The 26,380-nt window shown below is 44.6% G+C and overlaps 1 protein-coding gene across 1 annotated transcript in view; it reads left to right on the top strand.

Moving 5' to 3' along the window:
* SATB2 (SATB homeobox 2) overlaps nucleotides 1-26,380 on the top strand; it is a gene marked incomplete at its 3' end in the record, with an annotated part of 82,823 nt that overhangs the window by 55,183 nt on the left and 1,260 nt on the right. Inside the window, exons 6-8 of the mRNA XM_010141907.1 lie at nucleotides 5-470; nucleotides 11,449-11,661; nucleotides 16,286-16,441. Of these exons, the coding sequence (XP_010140209.1) occupies nucleotides 5-470; nucleotides 11,449-11,661; nucleotides 16,286-16,441 (835 nt within the window). The remainder of the gene's footprint in view (nucleotides 1-4; nucleotides 471-11,448; nucleotides 11,662-16,285; nucleotides 16,442-26,380) is intronic.

The raw sequence follows: 26,380 nt of genomic DNA, 5'->3' as shown, positions 1-26,380 counted from the left end.
AAAGAGTGGAAAGAGAAAACCTTTCGGATTATTGTGTTCTTGGTCAACGTCCCATGCACTTACCAAATATCAGCCAGCTGGCAACTTTGGGAAAATCTAACGAACAGTCTCCTCATGGCCAAATTCACCACAGTACTCCAATCCGAAACCAAGTGCCAACGATGCAGACAATGATAAACCCTGGCCTCCTGTCTCCTCAGCTCAGTCCGCAACTGGTGAGGCAGCAGATAGCAATGGCCCATCTGATAAACCAACAGATCGCTGTCAGCCGCCTATTGGCTCACCAGCACCCACAAGCTATCAACCAGCAGTTCTTGAATCATCCACCCATCCCTAGAGCTGTCAAACCAGAGCCATCAAATTCATCGGTGGAAGTCTCTCCAGATATTTACCAGCAAGTCAGAGATGAGCTGAAGAGAGCCAGTGTGTCTCAAGCTGTCTTTGCAAGAGTAGCGTTCAACCGCACGCAGGTATCAATTTATATTCTATAACCAAGAAGTGCAAAGTTGTTGCTCTTGTGGGGGTGTTTGGCTGTTGCAGGTCAAGGAAGGAGGTGTGCCATAGAAAGAGGTCAAATCACCGTTTACTCCCCTGTCTTTTGTCAGAATGAACAAGGCTGTTTCTACTTGAAATAGCTGTTTGGTTGCATTTGGTCACCCCTGTGCCGTTACCTGAGCTTTGTTCTCTGGCTATGATTCTGCTTGTCTGAGTTCTTCCCTGAGTTCCTCTTTGTGGTTGTAAACTTCTACATCTGCCCCTGCCTGATGGCCGGAAAAAGGTAACAAGAGACTGTGAGAGTCAGAGGTGTCCGCAGTTCCTTCCTGTGGCAACACTAATGCCACAACTAGTGCCGGAGGCTACTGCCTGCACGAGTGTGCACAGGCCTAAAGACTGACTGCTGAGAAAGATGTCAGCCATGTGCAGCAGGTCGTGTTTGCTTTCAAACATCTGACAGAGGTTTTCTTACTAGCCTAGTGAAATGCAGATGTTGAAATGATTGCACAATAGCGTCACCTTAAGCCTAGCAGCTGGAGCACCTGATGTGCAGCTCTGTTCAGACAGACAAGCCATTTTTTAATATTGATACAAATTTCTTTTATGCCATTGGAGTTGGTCTTTGAGGTAAGCTTTACCATTACCAGCAAGAGAAAATAACGTTGAGTGTGTGTCTCCTGGGGGTCTGTCCCTCACCCCATACAGTGCCTTTGTCTGCTCTCCTGGATTAATGATTTTCTTTGGCACTGCCAGTTTGGAAATGCCATGTTATGAGAGCGCTAACTAAAGTATGGAGCACATTTTTATTGCTTCCTTTCTTCCATTAAATTTGTAAGATGACTGCACTCAGAAAAAACATTCTCTTCCAATCAACGTGACTTTGAGTTCTGGGGTTAGCCTTGAGGATATCAAATGAAAACTACATAGGAATGTATGAGTATTTCCTCTTTAAAATGCTGCTTTTAATTTGGAAAAGCTTTTCATCCCTCTGGGATCATAACCTGTAAGTAAAGCCTGGTATAATCAAGGTAGATGGTATTGACAGAATGACATATTCTGAACTTGAGCGAGAGGTCAATGTTGCTGGTGAGGGCTTTCCACTGTCACTGAACATGAAGCTCTGCTTTAGCCAGATTGGTTTGGGGGTAGGGTGGGGTGGTTTTGGTCGTTTCACACCTCCTGCAGTGTTCTGGCATAGATCTAGTGGGTTTAGGGCATGATACAGGTCTTCTGGTGAAATGTGGTTTCTTCACTGGCTTCTGGCAGTGTGACTGGGCCAGTCACACCTCACAGCATTTAGAAATGCCCTCTATGACTTAGGACACCAGCTGTGTAACCATTCAAACTGAATCACTCATCAGGAGCACAGATGTGAGCGGCACTAAGTACCGCTGACGGTAAGGTAATGTCCTCTAAGAAGGTGCAGGGCTGCACCTGGAAACGGGATGTGGTGCTCTGTCCTTCGATCAGTTTACATTCAAGTTCAGTCGATACAGTGATGTCTGTAATTCAGGGTGCTAGTATCACTGCTTTTTGTCTCTTGTCCTCCTGCTGACATTTATCTTAGGGTGCACCAACTTCTCCATCTTTTCTTTCAAAAAAGAAATCCTCCTTGATTTCAATTGCTTCATTACAAGATATCAGACACATACTTATATATAAAAGGAAAGAAATTGCCTACTTCTTAGCCCTCCATCGTAAGTAATATGAAGTACTATGCAGTCCCTGACATTGATTCTGGAACAAGTAAGTCTTGAACACCCATAGCAAGAATTACTCATCTCACAGCTGTTTTCGTAGCCTACAGGGCCTTAATCTAAAAGACTAGCAGATCTTACATATACTGCATCATGTACCTAGGAGCCATCACTGTAGCAAAAGAGTGTAGGTGCATATGTATGCTTCCCTGTTCTCAGCTGTTAATTTCAACTCAAATTCCCCTTGTGTCAGAGACTCTGCAAGGTATGAAGAAGAGGTCTTCGATCAGGCTTGTGCTGCATGGAGGATGTTGTGGGATGTTCCCACACTCATGGTGGAGAAGCAAACTCCGTAAAAGGCACTTGAAGTGGAAGTTCAAGTCCACTCTTGGATTCCTTGTGCTGCCTCAGAGGATCCTCTCCTCGGGAGGTGCCAAGGAGTGCGCATTTCTCTCTGGAAATGTTTGGGTTCATTGCATTTCACAGAAAGTGCCAGCCTTAGAAACTGGAGGTCTGTTGTTTCTCATAATGGTACCAAATACTAGATGCTCTTTGCCAGCCAGCTAATAATTGTATTAATCACTGCATTGTGGGCCTCTACTTAATCTTTCTTAGTGGTAGCTCTGTGGTGCACATTAGCCTATAATTAAGTATAGCTTCATGAAATATGTACTGTGAGCCTTGTTTAATAGATAAACTATTCTCTAATATATTTTAAAGTCCAATGACCTACATACTCAATGATGAAAAACCCCCTCTTACTAACATTATTTCTCCCCTGAGACCTTCCATCTAAGCAAATCTGTTAAATGAAGTAGAGGAAGCTTTGATCCAAACTAGGCTAAATCCATTGCAACAAGTGGCTGACACATGTCTGCATGCATGTGCGGGAAGGGAGATGTGGGGATGGTCAGAGGAAGGAGAGATACAATTGTATGGTTTGTGAAACATCCAAAGCTGCTACCAAGGCTATGGACTTCTTCCTGGAGGAGAATACACGCGTGGATTTTGACCATCCTCAGAGCAGAGTCTTGTGCTGTCTCCCTCTTGCACTATAATGTCTCCTGATACAGTGTTCAGATTGCAGCCAAGAGATTGTAATAACCAAAACTTGCTGATCGCAGGTTGTAATGTATTGAGCAATGGGCAGGTGGTGATGGGTACAGAAGAAAGAGGACTGCTTTAAGGGCAATGCATGAAAATGCTATCCTGGATTTACCTTGTTCTTCTCTGGAAAGTGTTTTAGCTTTCTGGTGGTGCTGAAATGATCTGTACTCTTCAAACTCTTAGCTGGAAAATAGGTCATTTGAATCTCAGTTTGCATAAGGAGAGTGAAGATCCTCTCCTTGCTTGGTCAGCACCCTTCTTTGTTGCAGGCTTGCAGTCAGGATTACTGGTCAGGCTTTTTGTAAGAACCCAGACAGCTGAAATCACTGGATCAGTGAACTGCTTCTCTCCTCCTCGGGAGTGCCCAGTGGACTGCAAAGCCTATAGACTGAATGAGTGTTTCTGTTTATACATTTCTTTTTTTTTTTTTAAAGCATCTCATTTTTGCCAATGTTTTGACATAATAGCCAAAACTAGTAAAATGTTTGGGCGAGTGGCCAGTGCTTGTTTTACTGAACAGCCTCAGAAACTGGAAATATCCATGAACCTGAGGCTTTTTGAATTAAACAGTTGTGGTGCCAGATACAAAGAGAGCTGGGTAAAAACACCAGGCTGCTTATAATTCTCTTCCCAAAGAGCACTGCTCCCTCATTCACACCCTGAATAGCTCCAGGTGAGATCACTGGCTTTCCAGCCTGCAGATAAGAAGGCAGTAGTGAAATTTATGATGGAATAAACTACACTGATCTGCATCGTTCCAGGGATATAGTCATACCTTGGCTACAGGAGTGGGTTGAGGCACGGGGAAGCACAAGATCGTTGCTTTATGGTGCCCAGCTTCTGGTGTGACTGTGGGCAAGTCCAGGCTCCTGCAACAAGGAAGAGGGAAATAACGCTTCTTTGGCATGCAGAAGTGTTGCTGGTCAGGAATAGAGGAGTTGGGGACTCTGTGAGCAGCAGCATGGTTGGGAAGGAAGCTCCAAAGAAAGGCTTTGGAGGCAGGCAAGGAGGGAAGGAGTGATGACTCCTCATTTATGTATAATTCTGATTTCTTTGGCAAAATTCCCTCAAACTGAAGTGGGATCGGAAAAGGGTCCTCTGAGAGGATTTAAGAAAGACAGTTTGTTGAAATAACTAACCCTTCCACCTCAACTTGCTTGCAAGCCAAATCCCGACAGATTTTTGCAAAGAATTTTCCCTTTAATGTAAGTGAGAGGAAGACAAGCAGCTTTAATTCTCTGCCTGATATCTAGTGAGACAGACGTGCTACATTCATCGCTGTGGTGTCTGCCCCTTTGTGCACAGCCTTGCAGTTATCAAGGGTTCTGGTTTTGATTTTGGGGGGTATTTTCTTGAGTTTTTTCCCCATAGAAAACTCTCTGTTACTGCATGAAACCCTTTCATGCTGCCTGCTTGTTTTATTTTTGTGTGTAATGTGGCACAAGCAGTGTTCTGTTGTACTCACAGGAAAGAAAGCAGTCTGTAGGGGAAGTGCTTAATTTAATAAATTGCAGATTTTTGGTACATGGGATATTTGTTCCAACAGTGGGTTTTGCACTGCCCAAAATTTCAGTTTCAATTAAGTTAATCGTATTCAATAGACTGAATGAAAAGATCTTAAGTAGCATGTTAGTCAGGCTTTCAGAATGTGCGCTCGTAGGAGGCGGCTGCTGCCTGCTCAGCTGATGCACAGGAGTCCTGAGCTTTGGGAGCAAACACATGGATATCCACAGTGTGCACGAACTGTGGGTCTTGCTCATTTTTCAGCATATTTCAGTATAAAGGTTTGACACGCTTGTCATATCAATGGTGGCACTTTGTGGCTGCAGGTGGTCGGTCTTTCTCTGCCTCCTTTTCCCCATGCATCCACATTCAGCTCCACATGCCCATCTTGTCTTCTCTCATAAAAAGAGATACCATAATAAAAAAGAGGCTTTATTAAACTAATGCAATAAAGGCATTTTCTTCGAGGATTTAAACACTTCATTTTTAATAATAAAAATCAAATTGTCATTGTTGCACCCTGTATAAGTTTTATTCAAATCAGCCTCTAAATGCTTTGTGCCTAAGCAGCTCTCTCCTGAGATGTGTGTATTTTAGCATTAGTTAAATGAGTTTAAGAACGAGCCTCATACTCTGACTGTAGGCAGCAAATCTGGAGCTCAGGAGTTTTCTTTTAAGGGAGGGACTGATGTGCTGCATTCAGCTACACTGAGGGGTACTGGGAGACAGCTGGTCTCCCATTCACTCTAGAAAAAGCAGTCAAAAGTCCTTTGAGTTGTGAAGTTCATATGAACTGACACAAACATGGCACCACACGTTTTGCCCATTGACAAAAGTGACAGAAGAGCTGGTCAGGGAACAGGTTATACACACTGTTTTGCCCAAGGGAAACTGTGACGGGATGGATAAAAAAGTGCTTGGTTTGGCTATAACCACTCAAAAATTTCCACTGATTATCTAACACAATTTTGCTCAGCAAAATTGGACTGGACACGTTGCCAGGGTAAGCATTTCTAAGAGAATTCCAGCCCTTCTGCTTCATATCCTAGCTAGAATTAGGAAGAGGTGCAAGGGAATGGAGATAAAGCAGTGAGCATTTGAAAATGAGGTTGAGTCCTGAGAAGCCTACAAGTACTTCATGTAGAGGTTCTTGTTGAGTGCTGTGTACTTAGAGGCAAAGAGAAGTATTTTTAGAATTGTTGAACGTGTCTTATTCATCCCAGAAGACAGTATTGAAGGTGGGATCTAGAGTAAATGCAGAGAAGCGGAGTCACAGAATCATCTGGCTGGAAGAGACCTTTAAGATCATCGAGTCCAACCGTTCACCCTGCACTGCCAGGGTCCCTAAACCACGTTCCTCAGCACCACATCTACAAGTCTTTTAAACACTTGCAGGGATGGGGAATCCACCTCCTCCCTGGACAACCTGTTCCAATGCCTAATGACCCTCTGTACAAAGAAATTTTTCCTGATATCCAACCTAAATTTCCCCTGACACAACTTAAGGCCATTTCCTCTTGTCCTGTCATTCGTAACATGGGAGAAGAGACCAACCCCCACCTCCCCACAACCTCCTTTCAGGTAGTTGTAGAGAGTGACAAGGTCTCCCCTGAGCCTCCTCTTCTCCAGACTAAACAACCCCAGTTCCCTCAGCTGCTCCTTGCAAGATTGCACTAGTTTCATTGCCCTTCTCTGAACCCGCTCCAGCATCTCAACATCCTTCTTGAAGTGGGGGGCCCAGAACTGAACACAGGAGAGGTGTAGTCATAAAAGCCTTCCTTGACAGAAGGAAAACTCAGCGGGAGGAGATGTTTTATTTCCTTGGAAGGGTTGTGGGAAGGTAGTGCTTCTGCTACAGAACTCCTCAGGCTGACCTGCCTCCCTGACTTTCAGTTGCAAGCAGCAGACAATTTTAAATATAAACAACCATTTTAGCCTGGTAAAATCAAGTTTTCATTATAGTTCAGTAGGAGTGAGTAGCTAAGCCAGGGGTTCCCCGAGTGCTGCCTTCCCCACTGGAAACAGGCCTTGCATCCTGAACTGGGATGCTGAGAGGGGACAGGTTAACATCACTGATCTTTAAGATTCAAACTTCAAATTTTAATAAATCCCTACGTTTTCTGATCCTGATCAGAGTCGCATCTATACCCCTTGGGAAACAGAATTGCTTTTCTATCAAAGTACTGAGCTTAAAGTACTTGAAGCTTTAAGTACTACGGGGGCAACGTTTTTCTAGTATTTCAGCATTTTGTCTGTTGCTTTTGGCAATAGCTGAGGTATGGAGAGGCACAAATAAACTGGAAGTATGAAAAAAGTGTTTATGCTTTTTTAGTCCTTCATATATATAATCTCCTTAAACATAAGAGAGAACCTAAAAACTGAGGTTTAGCACATTAGCTGGGTTTATTTAAGTTTTCCCCTTGGCCAGCATTTCAATTGTCCAAAGCCTCTTTTGAACCTTTTAACCTTAATTAAGGGGGAAGCATAGATCCAAATCATCAGACCTGATGCCCGTGAGGTCCTGGACAGTGCTTGTGAGTCTCCTGCTGCCTGGTGGCCCTCATCCTCTGCCCCCCAGGACATCGATGTCTGGGATGCACTCCAGCATGACCTCCTCACCCTCATCCAGATTGCTTTTGAAAAGCTCTGGTTGCAAAACTGTGCTGCATTTGGTCATGCAGTCTGCTGTCCCACTGAGACCTCCTTTACATCCTTCCCAGGCCTGAGCCAAAGACTTCACTTGGTCCTTTGGATATTGGAGTCATTTTGAATAACATTTGCTCTACATTGTACTGCATCATCTTTCAGAACCTGCTTAAAAAAAGATTTCTTGCCCATGAGGTTTGGGTTGTTTGTCCTGGAAATCCTGTAGTTAATAATAATGATAAAATAAAGGAATTCGCAAATGGGTTTGCAAAGCAAACTCCCACGAGAGTGACTTTGCTGGCTTGAAAGACTACATTTCAGCTGGTTTGAAAAAACAGTCAAAATTACTCCTGCCTTAAATAGAGCCAACGGTTTTTCTATATTGATTGGACGTGCTCCTTTCTCCACCGTTGGTGTTATTTCTTTAAAGATAATTATGGATACGGGGTGTAATTTAAAAAATGGTGCAGGTTCCAAGGACAATCCAAACCGTGCCTGTGCGGAGCCCTTGTGTCAGGGTGAGGACACACCTTGCTTGTGAGCATGGCCTGTGTGAGCATTAGATGCTTCATCAGTTGCCTGTTCAGCAGCTGCTTAAAAATGATGCACAGGAGTGTAAAAGCAAGTGATTATCAAGCTACATGACCTAAAATGCAACCTGAGAGCTGTGGTAGGTATGGAAGATCTGACTCTGAAATCAGTTTGAGACTCTGTAGTCCCTGAAGATCTTCTTTTAGGTTTGCAAACTGACGATTTTTTTTAATATGTGAGATGTGAGTAAGTTGGAATGAACTAATTTAGCCAATGGAATTTTACAACAAATGTACAAATGCTGTGGATTTCCCTCCCTCACCCCCTCCAGCAGAAATTTAATTTGCAGGAATGAAAACAGTCCCTGGCTGGCTTTAGGGTTTTCTCAGAAATAGAAGCGGTAGGGTTTGTCTGGCTGGGCCAGTTTCCTCACCATGCACCTGGTGTATATCACTTTAAAAAATACATTATGCCTCATTAAATTACAATTAAATGAAATCATGATCATTTGTTTTTCTGGAAGGAAGATGTTTTGCATATTGAAAGCCTAATTTCTTGCAGGTGACAAAAAGGCGGAACAGATTATTTAATATCTCTTTATTTTTTTATACTGTTGCTCACTGGTTAGTTTGCGTATACTTCAGTAGCTCAGAATTATGTTATTGTAAATGTTATTGCTCTCAAGATACTTTATTTTATTGTCCTACCCCAGCACTCAGCGCTCTAGCCACTGTTGTTTACCAGCGTTGTTTATCTTCAGTTGCAGGAGAACACGAGGTTTTTCCCTGTGAGTCGGTTCTCTTATTATCTGTCCTGCTGTTTACATGGTTCCTAAGCTGCTAAAGCGCTTGGCGGAGCTGCAGAAAAGCCCTCTTTGCAACCAGGTTTTCTAGCTGAGGGCCTGGAGCAGGGTGTGGGGGAGCAGAGCTTGGCCCCTGCAAGGGGCTGAAGGAGCTGATCCCTCTCCCTGGAGCGAGTGCCTGTGTTAGGAGGCGAGGCTGTACAGCCTGGTGCTAGAGCAGTGATGCAAAACACTGCTACGTCCCCGTAGCAGAAGTGAGACCCTCATAGAAGCAAGAGGCGCAGGCTAGGATTCAAACCCACTGAATCTACCCCAAGGGAAGCTGTTTCTGGTGATGAGGCAGAGCCTCCAAGCACAAGAGTTCGTACCTCAGGCAGTGAGATATCTCTTAGTGCCATGACCAAGTCACTTGGACCTGTGAACCTCTGATTTACATCGGGAGTCAATGAATGCACTGAAAAGTAATTGCTGGCATGCTTTCGCATATGTTTCTGCTCTCCATTTTTGAAATTGGACCATAAATTTAGCCAGGCTAAGATGGGAAGAAGAAAAAGCTGTCTTAGAGTCAGCTCCAGTAGCTTACAGGTATGTTTCTTTCAACCTAAACTCATTATCAAGTTTATATTTTCTTTAAAAAAAACCAAACTTAGTTATCCTTTAAAAGATGCAGGAAATTAAGAATTTAGAGGATTTGTGGAACTGATAATTCATTTATTTATTCCATTTGGAATATTTTCCGCTGACTGGAAGGAAAGATTATAAGAGGCATTTGCTGTATCAATCTTGGAATTGTTCAAGTCGTGACTTCAGGGTTCTGTAATGTCCTTCTTTGGTTACTCTCCCTCGGTCTGTGAGTCTGGCAAACTGTGGAAGGCTTTACAAAATGTCTGTATCTTCTCTGAGAGGTGGTAAACCTTGAGGAAGAAGCCAAGTGTGAGCATGCAGTTGTATTTGGGTGACAGAGAATACCAAAGGCCGGCCCAGTGCTGTGCTTCCAACTTTTTCCCAGTGTAGACCTTTTTCACCAGCTGGCTTCTCTCTTCAGTCCCATTTCTGACTGGAGGGCCCCACCATGGCTCCATTCCCAGCTCCAGCCCTTCTGGTAACTACTCTGATAATTGCAGGAAAATGTAACTGGGAATCTCTTAGCATGATTATGTAGATGAGGAGCTGAGAAGATGGAGCTGTGTGCAGCATACCTTCAGGTTGTGTGTGGAGCGGTTTTCGAGCACTTTGGTGTAAACACTGCTGAAGCAGAGCTCTCATGGATGCATTTTAATGAAGGTTTTTCATAGCAGGTGAATGCAGGTACAGATACATCGTTTGCAGATCAGTTGATTTTGTCAGGAAATCTGGTAAATCAGATAAAAATGTGCTGGAAATGTTGACATTTGGTTACTTGGTCAAGTGTAGTGGCAGTGTTCTAGCAAGGCCTTTTGGAGGAGACTTGGATACAGAAGAAAATAAACTAAGACTAAATATTACAGAGTTTTGACTGGTTTTTTGGTTGTTTTCTAGTAACATTTTTCTTGCGAGGAAGGGGTAAGCCTTGATGACGCGCATGAGACAGCTTGCTTCGGTCGTGGCTGTAAAGGGACTGCAAATACTCATGTCCCCAGCAACAGCTCAATTGTGTCTGGGGCACCGCGGTGCCCCTTTGCGCACGGTTGCTGAACGTTGCTCCTCTCTGCTTCTTTGTCTACCAGTATGTTTAAACATCTGTAGTTCGGGAAATGGCTCTTGCTGCCTTTTGGGGTGAAATGCCCATTTGTGAAGCGCTGGATGTGAGAGGGCGCCTGGGGAAAGCTTGTGGCACATGGTGTGTCCTGGTCGTTTCTGTGGGCCCCAATCCGGGCTTGTGCATTGTTCCTTTAACTTCGAGGTAATCTGTGGAACTGCTGAGTGCATACAGTTATGCGTAAATTTAATCCTATCGTTAGATTTAAGCCTTTTTTAATGACATTTTCATCTCTCCAACTCTTTTTTTTTTTTTGGAAGTGCTGTGCTGGTTACCTCCTGGAATAACGGCTTTTGTAAAAGCTAGAGGAGTATGATGTTCCTTCACAGTTGCAATGCAGTATTTTAAAATGCAGTATGGAAGAATGGGTTAAGTCCTTAAAGCTAGATTCTAAGGCTTTATTTTTGCTCCATTTTTCTCTTCTCAGAAATGACCAAAATGAACGGACTGCAACTTCGAAAACCAGCCGAACGTTTTTTCTTCATAAACCTCCTGCACTGTTTAAATGTCGAAACTAAATTTACCAACCTTAGCAGATTTGTCAAAGATGAACACGATTGGCAAGTGTTCCCAGTTTCAAGTAAAAAGAGACAGAGAGAGAGAGGGAGATCTAACAGCTCCTAAAATATTTGCAGCAAGCACCTGGTGGTAACTGCAGTTTCTTCCACCCAGTGCACCTACCTTCCTATCCAGCATCACCATACTCAGAAGCTTATTACAGTGCCAGAATAGGACAGTCCCAGAATAAACCCCAGCCCCCAGAAGAAAAACACTTCCCTACAAAATATCCCTTCTGGGAGAGCCCGTGAGATTCTGCAGTAGGTTTGCAGTATTGCAACCCAGCTGGTTACACTAAACAAATGTTAAAAAAACCCACCAACACATGACTGGGCTTTTTTTTTTTTTTTTTTTTTAATTTTTTGAACCAGGGCTTGTTGTCAGAGATCCTGCGTAAAGAAGAAGACCCTAGGACGGCTTCCCAGTCCCTCCTGGTAAACTTAAGGGCAATGCAGAATTTCCTCAACTTGCCTGACTCGGAGCGGGATCGTATCTATCAGGATGAGAGAGAGAGAAGTATGAACCCCAATGTGAGCATGGTGTCTTCAGCTGCCAGCAGCCCAAGCTCCTCCAGAACCCCCCAGGTAAGGTTGTTACCTGTTTGTTGTGTGGATTAGTCCAGAGAAGGAGTTCCTCTGCCATTCCCCTCTATGTTGCTCCTCTCACCCAGCAGAGTTGCAGAATTCCTTTTGTAAGGGTTTGGAGTGGCTGTTTAGTGCATTTCAGCGAGACATTGTGATGATGATTCTAGCTTTAATCAATGCCATAAATGAAAAAAGTATGTAACATCAGTGCCTGAAGGAGTGCGTGTGGGCACTGCATACAGGCTGTTGATCTATGTCGACTAAATAGCTATTATAGAATATATTATAAAAAGGCAGTGCACATAACTTTTCATCTGTATCCATTACATTCTGCAGAATGCAAAGGAAATTTCTGGGCTTGTGGAGAGCTTTATATATGTTGCAATAAAAAGTATGTAGTGAACAGAGGTCAACAGTGAATTAGATAGTGTTAGAAGTCAGTGCACTCCGTATTCTGCAGAGGAAATCACAGTCCTTAAGTTACAGGATTACATGAGTAATTGTTTGAAGTACAGAAAGTAGAGATGGGCAGGGTTCTGGGAAGGAAAATGATGCTTTACAGCTCTGAACCAGCTGTCATCTCACTAACTTAACTGCACATGTTTATTAACGTTCGGTTTCCGCCCACTTCCCTGGGCAGGTTGTTCCTTTGCACTAAGAAAGAGCATCCGCATACTACACTGTTACAGTCATCCCCCCTTTCACCAGATGCTTGCAGTCCCAGACGGGTACTCTGAAAAAGTGAAGGTGCAGGCGCAGAGGTGATGATTAACTCCTGGCATGGCATTCGCCTAACTTGAGTTTGAAATTTCTGACTGTGCAGGCATGACGGATCAATTCTAGCACTTCTTTGATCTTCAGTAAATGGGCCGGATACAACCCTCCTGCTCCAGTGCTTTGACAGACGCGTAGCCTGCAGTGTCTCAGGCCATGTTAGCCCTGCTTATAATAGTATTACTGAGCACTTCTCATATTAAATTCTGTAGCCACAGCAGCTAAAAATAAGTGAGCATTGGGGGGCATGGTTTTACATGCAAACTGACCATCCTTAAAGAAGGTGTGTTGATTTTGTAGAAGCTGTTGAGCTTATTCAGTTTAACCGAGGTGTTTGGGTGCACTTCGTCGTAATACATGATATAAAGAGCTGTTTTCACTGAGAGGATTCCTGCCAGCCCAAATCTGACGCTGAATTTTTATTACATGGGAAACTGATTGTATACCTCTTACCTTTTTTAGTTACCTTTCAGTGAATATAAAATTATAAAGGGAACTGTTTTAGTGTTTAAGTAGTGTATCCATTTCCTGCATTTGAAAGCATTAGTGTACTCCTGCTTTTATTTATTGCAATAGATTTTGCAACTACAGTCAAATAACAGAAGGAAATGGAGAGTTTAGATGCAATCTAGTGAGAATAAAAATTGGATCCGTTGCCCCATTTCATTTCTCTGTCGTAATGTGACCTTTTCCCATGTTCTAGCCACGGCTAGAAGGTCATTTAGAAGAATGGCAATTTTGTCTGCTTTTTTAAGAGCTGAGCATTGCTAGAAAACCATACTCCAGAAGTATAAAGCAGCCCATCCTTGCCTTATTTCATCTTGGAGACTCCAGTAGAATATCGTAAGGTTTTTAATCTGCAAAAGCAACACACAAAGGTTTGTGTACCCAGTGCTCGCCTCATGCCCACTAGATAACATTTCCCCAGCCCTCAGAAGGCCAGCACCAGTCAGCACAGGTGCTGTTTTGACAACTTGGACACCTCTGCAAATGAGGCTGCTTCCCCGCTCCGGGCAGGCAGCATGGCTCCTGCGCTCCCCCATATGCCTGGTATTAGCTTGGATGAGACAAATGCCATCCCCACATGCAGTGCAGCAACTGCTGGCAGCATCACTCCCCAGGCGGGAGCAGGGTGCTTTGAGGCAGCAGCAGCAGGAGCTGTACTGTCCTTTCAGGACTTGTGTTAGGATGCTGGAGAAGTCAACAGAACGGCATTTGGAACCGTGGTTTCTGTAGATACCAGTCTGCTGCGGCAGTCCTTCTGAGAATTGATGCTCGAATGTGCTGGGTAGGAGGAGAGCAGTGGAGGATACCTGTGGGAGTGCTGGTGCTGCGGCAGTTGCACAGGCAGGTGCAAGGGCACACAGAGTAACCCGGCTCGGCAGTCCCCAACTCTGAGCCAGCCTTCATGGGGTGTCCCCTGCTCGGGACCTGCCCCAAGGTGAGAACAGCAGATTGATCCCGCACATGGGTGTGAGTGCTGTGGGGAAGAGGCTCAGCTGTTAGGGGTCATGGCACGCGTGTGGAAGACCAGCGGTAACAGCTGGGTTTTGGTGCTCTGGCACTGCGGTTGCAAACACTGCTTTTTCTTTTTTCCCCACTGTTTGCAATGAGACATTTCAATAATGGCAAAGTCCTTCTTAATACCAAGACCAGTTTTGAATCTAGACCCCTAACGCCAAATACTTTTGTGATATTTTTGTTTGGTAATTGCCCTGCCTATTTAGTCAATTAAATAACAACTGGCCCAGTTTTCAGGCCTTTCTTCTGACGCATGGCTGTGGAGCTAGCAGTGTAGGAGACCCATGCAGGACAGAGCTATATTTTAAATGTTTCTTTTACATGCTAATTTTGTTCTTCTCAGGATCTCAGGCCTCCGTAATGGCCTTTGAGGCCATGGTGACCTCGGCTGCTGCACTAGCCAAAGGCTCCAGCAACCGGGAAGGCTTTTTTTATACCCATCAAAGCACTGCAGGGCCTGTGGTAAAATTAAGCTCCATTAAATGAGTCCTGACAGACTTGGACAGTCCCCTTCCTTCCCATGATCTCTTTGCTGTTTTCTTACGTTTCCCACAATTGCACCAACTCTCGTTTATCTGTAAACACTGGATTTCAGAGTGTCGTGTCTCTGACAGTCCTCCTACCATCCATAGGCTGTACCCTGTGTGTATTCATGGCCTGTGGTGGTGGTGGATTGAGCACCAGTCTCCCAGGGTGTGCAGGCAGCTCCGGTCTGCCCCAGCTGCTGCCCGGATGCCCCCACCTGAACACAGGGAGCTGCTCTTAGTTGGAGCTGGAAAGTCTTGGGGGGTCCTGCCTGCAACAGGCAGGAAACAACCCCGGGGATGTGCCTACTGAACTTGCAAGGTAGAAAAGAGAGAAGATACGGGTTGGTTAAAGCTTTGTCTGGAAGCAGTAGGAGTAGTGATTAGTCTAGGTTGTTTCCTTGACTGGATTTAGGCTCCATTGTTAATGTGGCCTTTGGTACATAAAAGACGTTAGGGAGAAGAAGGTTTGGAGGACAGCAAAACAGAAGGAGAAGTTCAGAAGGTTTGGCTTTGCCTAGTTAAACTTCCCATTAACAAATAGGCATTTGGGCATGTCTGCCTAGTTAAAAATTAACATTAGATGTACTCTAGCAGGCTTCAACCCTGGCGCAAAAACAGGAGCCAGCTTGAAAAGGTTTATAATTGGGTCAAGTATTTGAATGTCACCAGGGTTTATGGGAGGTTTGGATCTATCGGAAGGTGTGAGCTCTGCCACCTAGATTGTTTTGTTTCCGAAGACCTTTACATGTCAAGAAAAAACAGGGGTTTTCATATCGGTAACCCATGTTTCCCTTAAAAGCTATATGGGGTGCAGTGATCAACCGTGGTATCTCTTCTCTTTTTGCTCAGGAAGACAAATGAGATCTGTCTCTCCAAGGGGCTGCTGGTGCTGGGAGCACTCAGCGAGCATCGCACCACCCTGGCTTTCTCGCCTGCCAGTTTGTGCGGGGGACCACCATGGCCAGAGGGCTTTACAATAACAATCTTGTAGCAGGCTGATGAACTATATTGATAGAAGCCTTGCAGGAGTAGTCCAGCCCAGGGAAAGTACTGGCAGTGTCCGTTATTGTCCTTCATTTGTCACAGAAGCTGATGGGAAATCATTCAATTAAAAGGAGAGCAGTGGAATACACAAAACCTCAATATGAGTTTAGGAGAATGAGGGCAGCATATCAAAGGCATGCCAAAGCCCATCTTCATGAAATGATTTTTTTTTTTTTCATTTTCACTGATTTCCTAGGTGAAATTAGGTGACTGTCTGGCTAGCATAATGATGATAAGGCTGGGAAGCCATACATACTCAAATGGCAGACATATAGTTTTAATAAAGGATGAGGGAGACTTGAGGGAGTGCATTAAATTGAGTAATAATTTATTATTTAGAGACCTCTACCCATTTACTCATTTTTTCTGGGAGAATTGGCTCTTCCTCCAAGGTGTGGGCCACTTTTAGAGAGGGGGAAGAAGGCTGCTGCCTCTGCTGCAGTAGCTGGCTGGCAAAGCTGGCTTCAGCCACCGCCTGCAGCCGAGTGCCCCGGCTACCTATGCTGTTGTTGAGCTGCTCAATAAACATGCTGGGAGAGGGAGAGGGGGAGAGTTGACAGGGCCTTGCATGTCCTATAGGAATGCACTGCAATTATTTCCAATCACAATTAACCTGATTAGAATAATGGACAGGAAGTGTCCCTCTGTAGCTAATGCAGTTTGGCATCAGCTGACTGAAATCCTTTGATAATTTCTGCACAGATGGCTGGGCTGAAAGCAGCACTTTTTTAATTATTATTTTCATGGTCTCTCGGTAGGCCAAAACCTCGACACCAACAACAGACCTCCCCATTAAGGCGGACGGCGCCAACGTCAACATCACAGCTGCCATTTATGACGAGATCCAACAGGAGATGAAAAGGGCCAAGGTATCTCAAGCTCTGTTTGCCAAAGTGGCTGCCAATAAAAGTCAGGTGAGTGGTAAAGGGGATTTCATTGTTGTGGGGCTTTTTTTGGGTTTTGGTTTTTAAAGCAGACTCTTTATCCTTCCTTCTCCCACCAATAAAAATACATCTGTTCCTACAATAATAATAATCTTCATCTCTGGGGAACCTGTCATGTTTTTGGCTTTTGCCTGCTTAAGTGGTTTCCTTTTCCCTTTTAAAATAGGCTGAGGAAAGGATAAGCTCACAGCCAGCCTTCCTCTCCCCTGCAGTACAAACAGGCATGTCTTCTCCCACTTGTGGAGTATAACTTACACCTCTGCTAGTGGGACAAGGACCTTTCAAAATGATGGTATCCTTCTCACTTGGCAGGTAAAGAAATTGTTTTCTTAAGTGATTAACTGGGGGAAGGCAGAGGGAAACCACACATCAGGCAGGTGTTCCCTTTTTTTGTGTGTTGTATGTGCTGCATATGGTATTGCCATGTGAAGAATTCATATCAGATCCAATCATTTTTACAAAAAAGACATGAGAGGGCACTGCAGTGAGTTCTCCTGGATGAATTTCCACCTTGGGTGTAAAAAATACATGTGGGCAACCCCTGGTCAGGGTGGAATTCTTGAAGAGAATCCATTAATTTAAAAATTTCATCCACCTCTTTAAAAAAATATACTGCTCCAGAAGGGATTTTGTGGAAAGGAGGACAGACAGAGTTTTTTCTGGAAAAGGCTGCTTCTGATCCTAGTTGAAATTACTCAGTTGCGCTAGGAGAGGGCATCAATATGCACCAAAAAAATGCACAAATGTGTGTGTGACAAAGAGAGAGTGGGGTGGAAGTATCCAGATGCGTCCACTCTGCAAAATTTATCCTTTCTTCTCCTCTCTGTGGGGAAACAACGTCATAGTCATTAAAGCAGATGTAAAATACGAGGTTGAAAGTCATATAAACAAAGTACGAAAGCACACAGGAGAGCCTTGTCCTTGTTACAGGTATTTGTGCCCTAACACATGGAGGTCTGATTAATTTTTCCTTCCTCATTTAATCATTAATTTTCTTTGCCTTTTGCTTTCTCTTGTTGGGATACGGGGGTTACAGTCCACAGCCCCTCTAACCCCCAACAAAATCCCAGGCACAGTATGAAATACATAAAAGGAAAATACCGTGGAACCCTCTTAAACTGTTAAATGCATAAAAATCTCATGTACCACATGGCAAAATATAATGAGAACTGGAGCTGTTAAACGAATAAAGCTGTTAAAAGCATAATGCCACTTGGCACAACTACTGTGCATTTAACGGTTTTCCACTGTGTAATAAATGACATATGTGGTAAACGTGCAGTAAATATAAAAACTGCACAATTGATTTTGCAAACGTGCCCCTTATTCTTTACTCCATGCAGATATCAAAGTTCCGCCCAGAATCTGGACTGGACAGCTTTTAATAAGGAGTGTTTAGCACAGACTGAACACCAGCCTCTCTGAGGTTTGGCTCAAAACTGCCTGCAAGCTTCCTGTCATTATACCCAGAGGCTTCTTGAAATAGAGAGGGACTGAACCACCCAACAATCATTTGGGTGGCTCACCAGCTTCGGTCTGTGCCAGCCTGAGTGCGCTTCTCTGGCAGTGTTGCACACCGGCACCAAAACAAAAATAAGCTTTGTAGACTTCCACGTGGAAAAAGCACAGGGCAGATTTTGAAACCAGATTCAAAAGGTTAAGAATGGAACCCACAAATGTTATTGTTTAAAGCAAAGTCACTGCACATGAAGGTTTTCCTTCTTCAGCAGCAGCACCAGTGAATACAGAAGTGTTTCCGAGGCTGATGTTCCTTTTGTTTCGCAGCCCTGCCAAAGCGGTGCTGGCTCCCTGGGATGACCCAGCATTCACCATGCTGAGATGTCATAGCGCTCTGCTGGAGCATGAAAGTGGTTTATGGGGACACTGGAAGGCAGGGACAGAGAAGCCGTAGCCAAGACTCATAGCAGTACAGAGTCTTCCTCACCTCAAAGTCCACCTGTGTGTGCTCCCCTGGCCTGGCTTGGCATGCCTGTGCTGTCCCACCACTGGCTGGGTTGCCCTGCGGCCAGGAAGAGTGTCCAAAGCAAGGACACAGCTGCTAGTGTAGAGGAGAGCGGGTATGGTGGAATGGTTATTAGGTTGCCTTAGGTCTAGCTTGTCTGAAAACGATCAGCGGGGCTTTCCCAGTGCTTTGTGGAGGTCTGTTGTGCCACTTGTGGGCATTTCTGGTGAAGATGCTGCTGATTTCAGCAGCTGAGTTACATGGTGAGAACTGCTCATTGAAAACTGTCCATGTTTGCAGAAGAGAGAGTTTGAAAGCCAGGAAAAAAAGAGCCAGTCTGAGGGTTTGCTTGGACTCTCCGCCAAGGTTCGTTCACTTGCTGTTTTCCGCAGGCCTGGCTTGCATTGCATTGGCTTCCTCTATTATTCCCTCACCCCAGACTACTGAGAAGCTTCCAGTTTGCTAACAAGGCATGTGTTATGCTGGGTGCTGCTGTTCTGTCAACAGCAATCCACGGTGCTGTGAGATCTTCACAGTTTTAGCAGCCAGTGAATCTCCGACAGGGCTGTTTTGACATTTTATATGCAGGGCTGTATGTCATGTACCCGAGAGAGCATCCAGAGCCAACGGAGGCCTCATTTCATCTTCTGTGTTCGTGCAGGAAGAGTGGTACCCACTGAGAGTAGTTATTGCAAGTGGCATCATCAACTGGTGGAATTAATTGACCTCTAATAAGTAGTCGTCTTTGTTCTTAAGTCATGGCAGAGTCTCAGTTTAGCAACTAAAGGGAAGAACAACTGCTAGAAACTGAGATTACGGGTCACAGAGCTCACAAGTCAACATAAATGCAAGGAACAGGAGGTACTGAGGTGGTATGGTGAGACCTCTTTAAGGAAGTCTGCCTTGATAAAGATCACAAGCCAATCAGTTTAGACATTGACTTACTCATCACTTGTTGACCGTAATATACATTTTACTCTTTGCAAGTTACATCTAGACATTTTTAGTCTTGTTTGTGAACAGCTGTGCATTGCTTTGTGTTTTTGAAGGCACCAGGAGCTGAGGGGCTTGGTGCCTCCAAACACAGCCTCCAAAGCTGTCGTCCTGCTGCAGTGGCCAGCTGTTAGTGCTGTACCCACTGGACAGCATGCTTCTCTGGGGATGCTGCCTGCCAGCGCCCTTTGGCCTTTAAATGGCTAAACCTGGGACCCGTATTGCTATGCTGGGAATGTTTCTGAGTGCGGCTGAAACACTAGGACTTGTTTTCCAATCTGTGCTTTGGGCTTTCCTGCCTGTATTTAATTCGCAAGGAGATGGGTTTCTGGTGTGGCATTTCAGAGGTTTGAGAAGGCTGTGTGTCTCCAGAACTGGGCAGAAGAACAGGCAGAGACTTTGCCCTTGGGTTGCTGCAGGTTTGTTCTGTCTGTCATGAAAACTGGCTTCTGCATCCAGTTCTGCAACTGCTCTACAGTACTACTTCAGGAAAACCATTTCCTCTGTGACAGTGTGCCAGCGCTTCTGTAATACTGTGCAGCAGCATCACCCCTCTGACCTCTGCTACTGAGAGTCCTAGCAGAGGCTGTGCTGTGCTCAACAGAGGGTTTTTTTTTTAGTCTTTGCAAAATTGTGTTTAGGAATATACTTCTCTTCATAATAAACAGTCACTATGAAAATAAATAGTGGGCAGAGCTGGCTGGAGCCCTTGTTGACAGTCTGAGGGCAGGCAGAGTTTGTATGAACATTGGGACCGAGCTTCCCACAGTTCTCCCAGGACAAGAGACCCTCCTGAGTCAGGCTGGGGCAGCGTGGGGAAGTGGGGCACGTGCTGCAGGGGATCTGCCCCGGGCAGGGCAGGTGGAAGGGTTTGACCTTCACCAGTGCAGTGGAAACAAAAATTAACCCTTGAAACTGAAATTTTTCCTCAAGGGACTCGAATTTGTTCCAATTGCACCAGAATAAAACAAGAGAGGCCCCATGCAGCACCATTTGAAAAAAGGTTAGGCTGGCAAAGCTCAGCCTCTGCTTCATATCTTTGCCCTGTTTGAAAATGAACAAACAAAAAATAAACTTGGGAGGTGGAGCCTGGGGACAGAAAAGTTGAGGCCCTTTAGATTCAGAGAAACCCAGGGCTATGGATGGAAATCACTACAGCGGTTCCTCTCCCTTATTCTGATTTTTCCTTTCCATTTTGAGATCCCTGCCTCATTGCCAGGCTTGGCTGGGAGCCTGTTCTCTGGCCAAGGAGGGTCTTAACCCCGCAGCTGAATCTCAGCACCATGGCCACTTGTCCAAGTCTTCACCTCCTGCCCATGCTCTGAGAAGAAAACAGAGGTACTGCAAAAGGCATGAGCACCATCATTCTGGAGCAGGGTTAGCTCTAGAAACCCCTTGTTTTGTCCTTCCCTCTCTTTCCTTCACAAATTACATTCCCCTGTATTCATTTGATACGATAGGATGCCTTCTCTCCCCCTTTTAGCTTCTAATGAGTGTTTTCTGTGCCCTTAAACTAATTATCTTCCAGTGACGACAAACAACAGCTAGAAGAAGCAGCTGGTGGTGAAGAGGTGTAGTGTGTATAGTGTGTGCATACAGGACACTTCCTATTGCTGCAGCATATCAGTGTCTTTATGGTTATGTGAATTTCCCTAGCTGGGGCATAGCTCTTGTGCCCATATTTTGATGTTGTTGTAACATGTGGAGGAAATACAGAAAGACATTTCTCTCCTTAAAATTTTTTTGAAGTACCTTTGGACATTAGTTTCTTTTTTACAGGCTTCTACATGCCGTGCGACCCCCATCCCCGACAGTATCTGCAGCAGCAAGTTAGCACTCAGCAGCTGAGTGAAGCAGGGACAGTTACGGAGCTGGGGCTGTGCTCAGGAAGTCCTTGGCAGCCCTGGGAGCTGATGGCGGGCTGCTTGCCCTAACCACAAGCCCACACTTCCTCTCCAGCATGGGGAGAAGCTAGTTTGAACTTGGCTCACCAGAAATATTCTCAGTGCACAGCATCCTTCTCTCTGAGGCCAAGAGCTCTAAGCAAACTTGGCGTTCCCATGAATCCAAGATATGTCAGGGCTCATGTACCTCATTCGTTTTTTGGTATTGTTTTGTGTTTTTTAAGGCTAGTGGGAGACTGGCCCTCATGAAAGTGCTTTGTGTTTTGTCTTGAATTTCGGGGGGAGGAAAACTACATGAGCATTTCAGAAAATTCTGGCTATTGAATGATTAACCTTGAACTATATCAAAATGCTCCAAGTAAAGCTTCTCAGGTTCAGTCCCCCTCCCCCGGCCCTCATCAAGAATTCATTGAAGCCATGACAGAACTCTCCATTACAGTTAGTCTTTTATCCATTTCAGCTTTCTTGATTAGGTTATCTTGAATCATTAGGGGGTTTATTTATTTTAATAGACACTTATTGGATTCATGGAAAGAGAGTTTGGCGACTAAGGAACAAGAGCTGAATATTATTTGGCTCATTTCACACTGCAGAGTCCCAAACTGAGCAGAGGGAAGAGAGGCTGAGGAAGTTTGTCCAGAGGACTCCTGTGATCCCATGTGGAAAGGGAGCTTTCTCTGGGGAAGGCAGCATTTATTTCCTATTTCAAGATCTGCGTCAATCATTGCTGCTTTTTTTTCCTTTTGTCACATATGTTGACATTTTCTGCACTGATGATGTGGGTGAGGAAATGGCCTTTTACATTTATTTTTGAGATTTAGTCCTGAATCACTGTCACTAAAAACTCTTCATTTGCCTACTCATGCTTTTACTGGAGACCCTAGAAAATGTCAGCACAGAAGACAAACTGTATTATTATTATTATTAATTTCAGTGTAAGTGCAGGGAAGCACAAGGTCAGTTTAGTTGCAGTTTTATCCAGACTCGAAGTGCCTCATGGTCCAGCCTGAGCAGAGGGACTCTGGTGACTAAGTCACTGTGGACACCCAACTGCTGCTTCCTCTGTTGGCCTTCAGCAGAGATAGATGCTGCTTGAAGTGTAAGCGCTGTGGTCCTGGGCTGACTACAAGTCGTAGATCTGCCTGCAGCAGCTGTGGGGATCAGGATGGTTGTGCGCTGGCAAACCTGACCTGGTTGTAGTTGGTACCTCTGGCTGCTGGAGCAGCTTCCCCTGTTCCAGGGTAAGTCTAGCAAAAGTGAAAGGGTCAAGCTGCTAAAAAGGGCTCAGGGATTAAGTGACAGAGAATATGGCTTGCAATTGCTGCACCGGCTAACTGTCCCTCAAGGGGGGTTGAGCGCGCCAAGGCTAATGCTTTGGTGTAGTAAGCCCGCTGTTTCTTTAACAGCATAAAAGCACAATGGGAATGGCTGGCTTCCTGCAGATTTTTGTTGTTGTTTGCTTAGCTATGTGGAAATGTATTTGATTAGGAGATAGAGAGAGAGGTTAAAAATAGGACATTAATATGATATTACTTGTTTTATCAAATAAAATGCTTAGAAAATGTTTATCTTGTCTCATGAGAACAACAAAAATAGAGGCCAGCACTTCTCTGCAGCTCTCTTTAATGAGCTAAATTGGGCTGCATTCTCGATGTCTCTAGAAGTTTTGGGGTGAAATGAAGGAAGTTCTGAGCAGAATTCCTTGTAACCACAAGCACTGGGTGTGCCTGACTGCAGAGCCAAAAGCATCCTTTAATTGTGCTGCTTTTTCTTGTCTTATTTTTAATGGAAGACATTCCCATTTGAGAACCTTAGAAGCTGACATTAAGGGCCAGACTATGCCACCCATATTGACACTGGCACGTCTCAAACTGTGCTGGTAACTCTCTGGCAGCCAACGGGGCTGTTTGTACTGAGGGGCGAGACTTGCGATGTGCGGGGGGGGCAGGATCAGGAGCAGCGTATCACGGATCTGGGGAAACGTGATGTTTGTTAGACTTCCAGAATACATTCACAGAAGTTGGATTTACTTGTAGTGCAGTGAGCTCAGATACTGTGGATGGGTGGGGTGAAAGGTGGTGAGATAGTGTCTCCTTCACTTTTCCTGCTTCATGCCAATAAATGAGGCTGTAGAGGAAAATGCACTGTGAATGGCTGTAGCTCCAACAATTTCTGTATTTTAGCATTTCTTAAATGAAAAATTCTCCTGGAAAGCTCTGTGTAATGAACATAGACCCAAAGAAATAAATAAAATAAAATTAAAAAAAATTACAACCAAAAAAACGCAAGTTGAGATTTTTAACAGCAAAAGGAGATTTGTGTATTAATAATTCATGAGTTCTCATTGAACATGCACGAAGAAACGGTGCTATTCAATAGAGAATACTGTCATCTGTCACTGTTTTATTTGACATTTACACTTTTTTTTTTTTTTTTTTCCTGTGCCCGCACATATTTCTTTTTGTTTTTTTTGACATTTACCCTTTTTTTTTTTTTTTTTGCCTGGTACTGCAAAACTTTCTTGGATGGCGTGCTAAGATTATTTAAATAAATAATTTTAAAAATCCAACGCAGACTTTTCATCCGTGCATGGGGAAGGCGATTACTTGCAATCATAAAGACCGTGTGAGTAAGCTGCAGCGCTGTGTTTTCTCACGTATTAGCCAAAGCTATCGCCTAATAAGCAGCCCCGTGGATGAGTAGATGGGTCTTGAATGGATGGGTGAGCGAATGAATGCTTGGATAAATAAAAGGAAGGGTAGGAAAAGAGCAGCGAAAGGACAGATTTGATGCAGATAAGTGTACACATGCACGCAGCGGGTACGTGTGTGTACGTATGGGAGTGAGGGAGTAATGGCTGTTGTGAAGAAAGCTGCCACAAATACATCGCTGTTACCGATGCAAAAATAAATATTTATAAATGACATTGGGAGAGACCCAGTCGTGGACAATGTGAGAGAAGACAGGGCGTTTAGCACAATGACAACTCAGAGTTAGGCGCACCTTGCAATTTCTTGCTGATATTAGGCTCATGAAAATCTTTCTGCTCTGTAGGTTAGTTATTATTTATAAAAATCACAGAACCAGCTGATACATTCATAAGCTAATTATTGTAGCAGCTGGGTACACATGGTGCAATATGTCTGAGGCTGTGAAGTATCACAGATTTCTTGGGGCCTGCTGTGGTGGGGGTGTGCTGGTGAAGGCTAGATCCCTTAATCTGATCAGCCAAGCAAATACTTCGTGGGGAAACTGGATTAATATCTCTCTAAATACCACGGATGTGCTTCACCTTCAGAACCAGGCTCCTTTAAACGTGCCATTAGCTTATCTCCTTTGGGGAATAGAGAAGTTCTCAGGTGTCCTCAGGATGGCAGGGTCTTTGCCTGGTGCGTCCCTTTGCCAGGAATTAATTTAGTTTGCTCATGTCTGCACACATGGTCACACTGCAGTCTAATCTTTTCCCTAATAGCTCCAAGGTCAGGACCTTGTATGTTGCCTGGCAAATTGAGCGCTATCCTTCTTAAAGACTAATGGCAGCAAGTGCCTAGTCCATAATGAGGCCTGTAGTGTTGTTCTAAGTGATTGTAATGAGTGCTGATTATAACGGGACAGATAAATCAAACTGCAGTGGTCGCCATTGGGCTCGCTGGCCCAGCTCTGGAGAGGGGAGGTGGCTGGGCTGCGCCATCCCTGGGCTCTGAGTTGGGCACCGTGCAGCACCCACAGCCCTGTGGCCTGCCTCGCACAGGTCTCCATCTCCAGCTGGTGCAGGGTTTTCTGTGTATTTTCTATTAAACCGTTGGTCTTCATGCCGCAGGTCAAAACATGTGAAAGAGTTCAGCTGGAGACTTATTCAGATCACTGAAAATAGGGAGAAACAGGAGCTTATTTTTTCCACAGATGGTTTATTTTCCATTTCAAAAATTATTTCCTTTGTATGGAGGAACCCCTGAGAAAACACTGTGGAGCTGGGAGATTTTCTTCCTGCCTCTTCTCTGAAAGAGAGAAAGTTTTGGGGGATTTCTGAGCAGAGGAAATGGAAGGAGGAGAACTGAGGGCAAGGGATGTGGCCAAATCACATTGAAATGCAGACATCACCTGGCTGAGAGATTACCCAAATACCAGCCAAAACACTTTGAAAATATAATACAGATTATTTTTCTTCTCTAAGTAAATGATTAGATATCTTGTTTTCATCCTTACCCCCCTCCCCAACCCTCCTAGTTTATTGCAAGAAAAGATCAGGTCTGCACAAATGTGGCCTCTCACTTGTAAAAACAAGGCAGTGTTGTGTTACAGATTAGTTTATAAATCCCCAGTGGCTTCACAGTTCAGTGCCTACAGCTGCTGCAGATGGGCCTGGGTTTTTGTCTCTTTGCTGTGCTGCAGCCGGCAGTTGAAGGAGAAAATGGAATGATCAGGTTATTAACATGTAGGCCGTGAGGAAGAGGCTGCACAATGAGAACAGCTGGTGTTGCTGTCTTGGCTGATGCAGCGGAGATAATCAAATCTTGCCTTTTTGGGGGGGGCGGTGAAGGCAGAAGACACAGTGGAGAGTAAGACAAGCAACGGCTTATGATATTATATGCGGGATTTAGATTGCACAGTAGAAGTTGTCAACAGCTTACAATTTGTTACACGAAAAAGCAATACCAAAAAAACCCCCACAGGGGCTGATGGTAGACCTGGCCCTTCAGCTCGTATGGAGAAATACAGTTTTGGCTACTTCTTGTACCAAACATTTTTACAATGGATGAAGCTATCTCTTAGGTATTGTAAGGTGCCTGTCAAAATGGTGTCAAAATGCTGAGTTGTAGCACAAAAATGATGGGTTATAAAGCTACTAGGTAAAATATTTTGACAGGAGTCAGTAAGGCGCGTTGACAGCATCCCCAGCATTATCTTCTCATGCTCTGTCATTTGCATTGCATCTCCTGCGCGCAGGCACAGGAGGGGAGTTGCTGTCCCCAGCCCCAAGTGAGGCCAGCTGCTGGCAGGCAGGAAAGGGCTGGCCATGTCTCCCGAACGCGGGGGACAGCACGACAC

This window comes from Buceros rhinoceros, unplaced genomic scaffold (assembly GCF_000710305.1).
Source record: "Buceros rhinoceros silvestris isolate BGI_N320 unplaced genomic scaffold, ASM71030v1 scaffold7568, whole genome shotgun sequence".
NCBI classification, from domain to species: Eukaryota; Metazoa; Chordata; class Aves; order Bucerotiformes; family Bucerotidae; genus Buceros; species Buceros rhinoceros.
The sequence above is the reverse complement of the archived record's forward strand: the minus strand, read 5'-3'. Positions and strand labels throughout refer to the sequence as shown.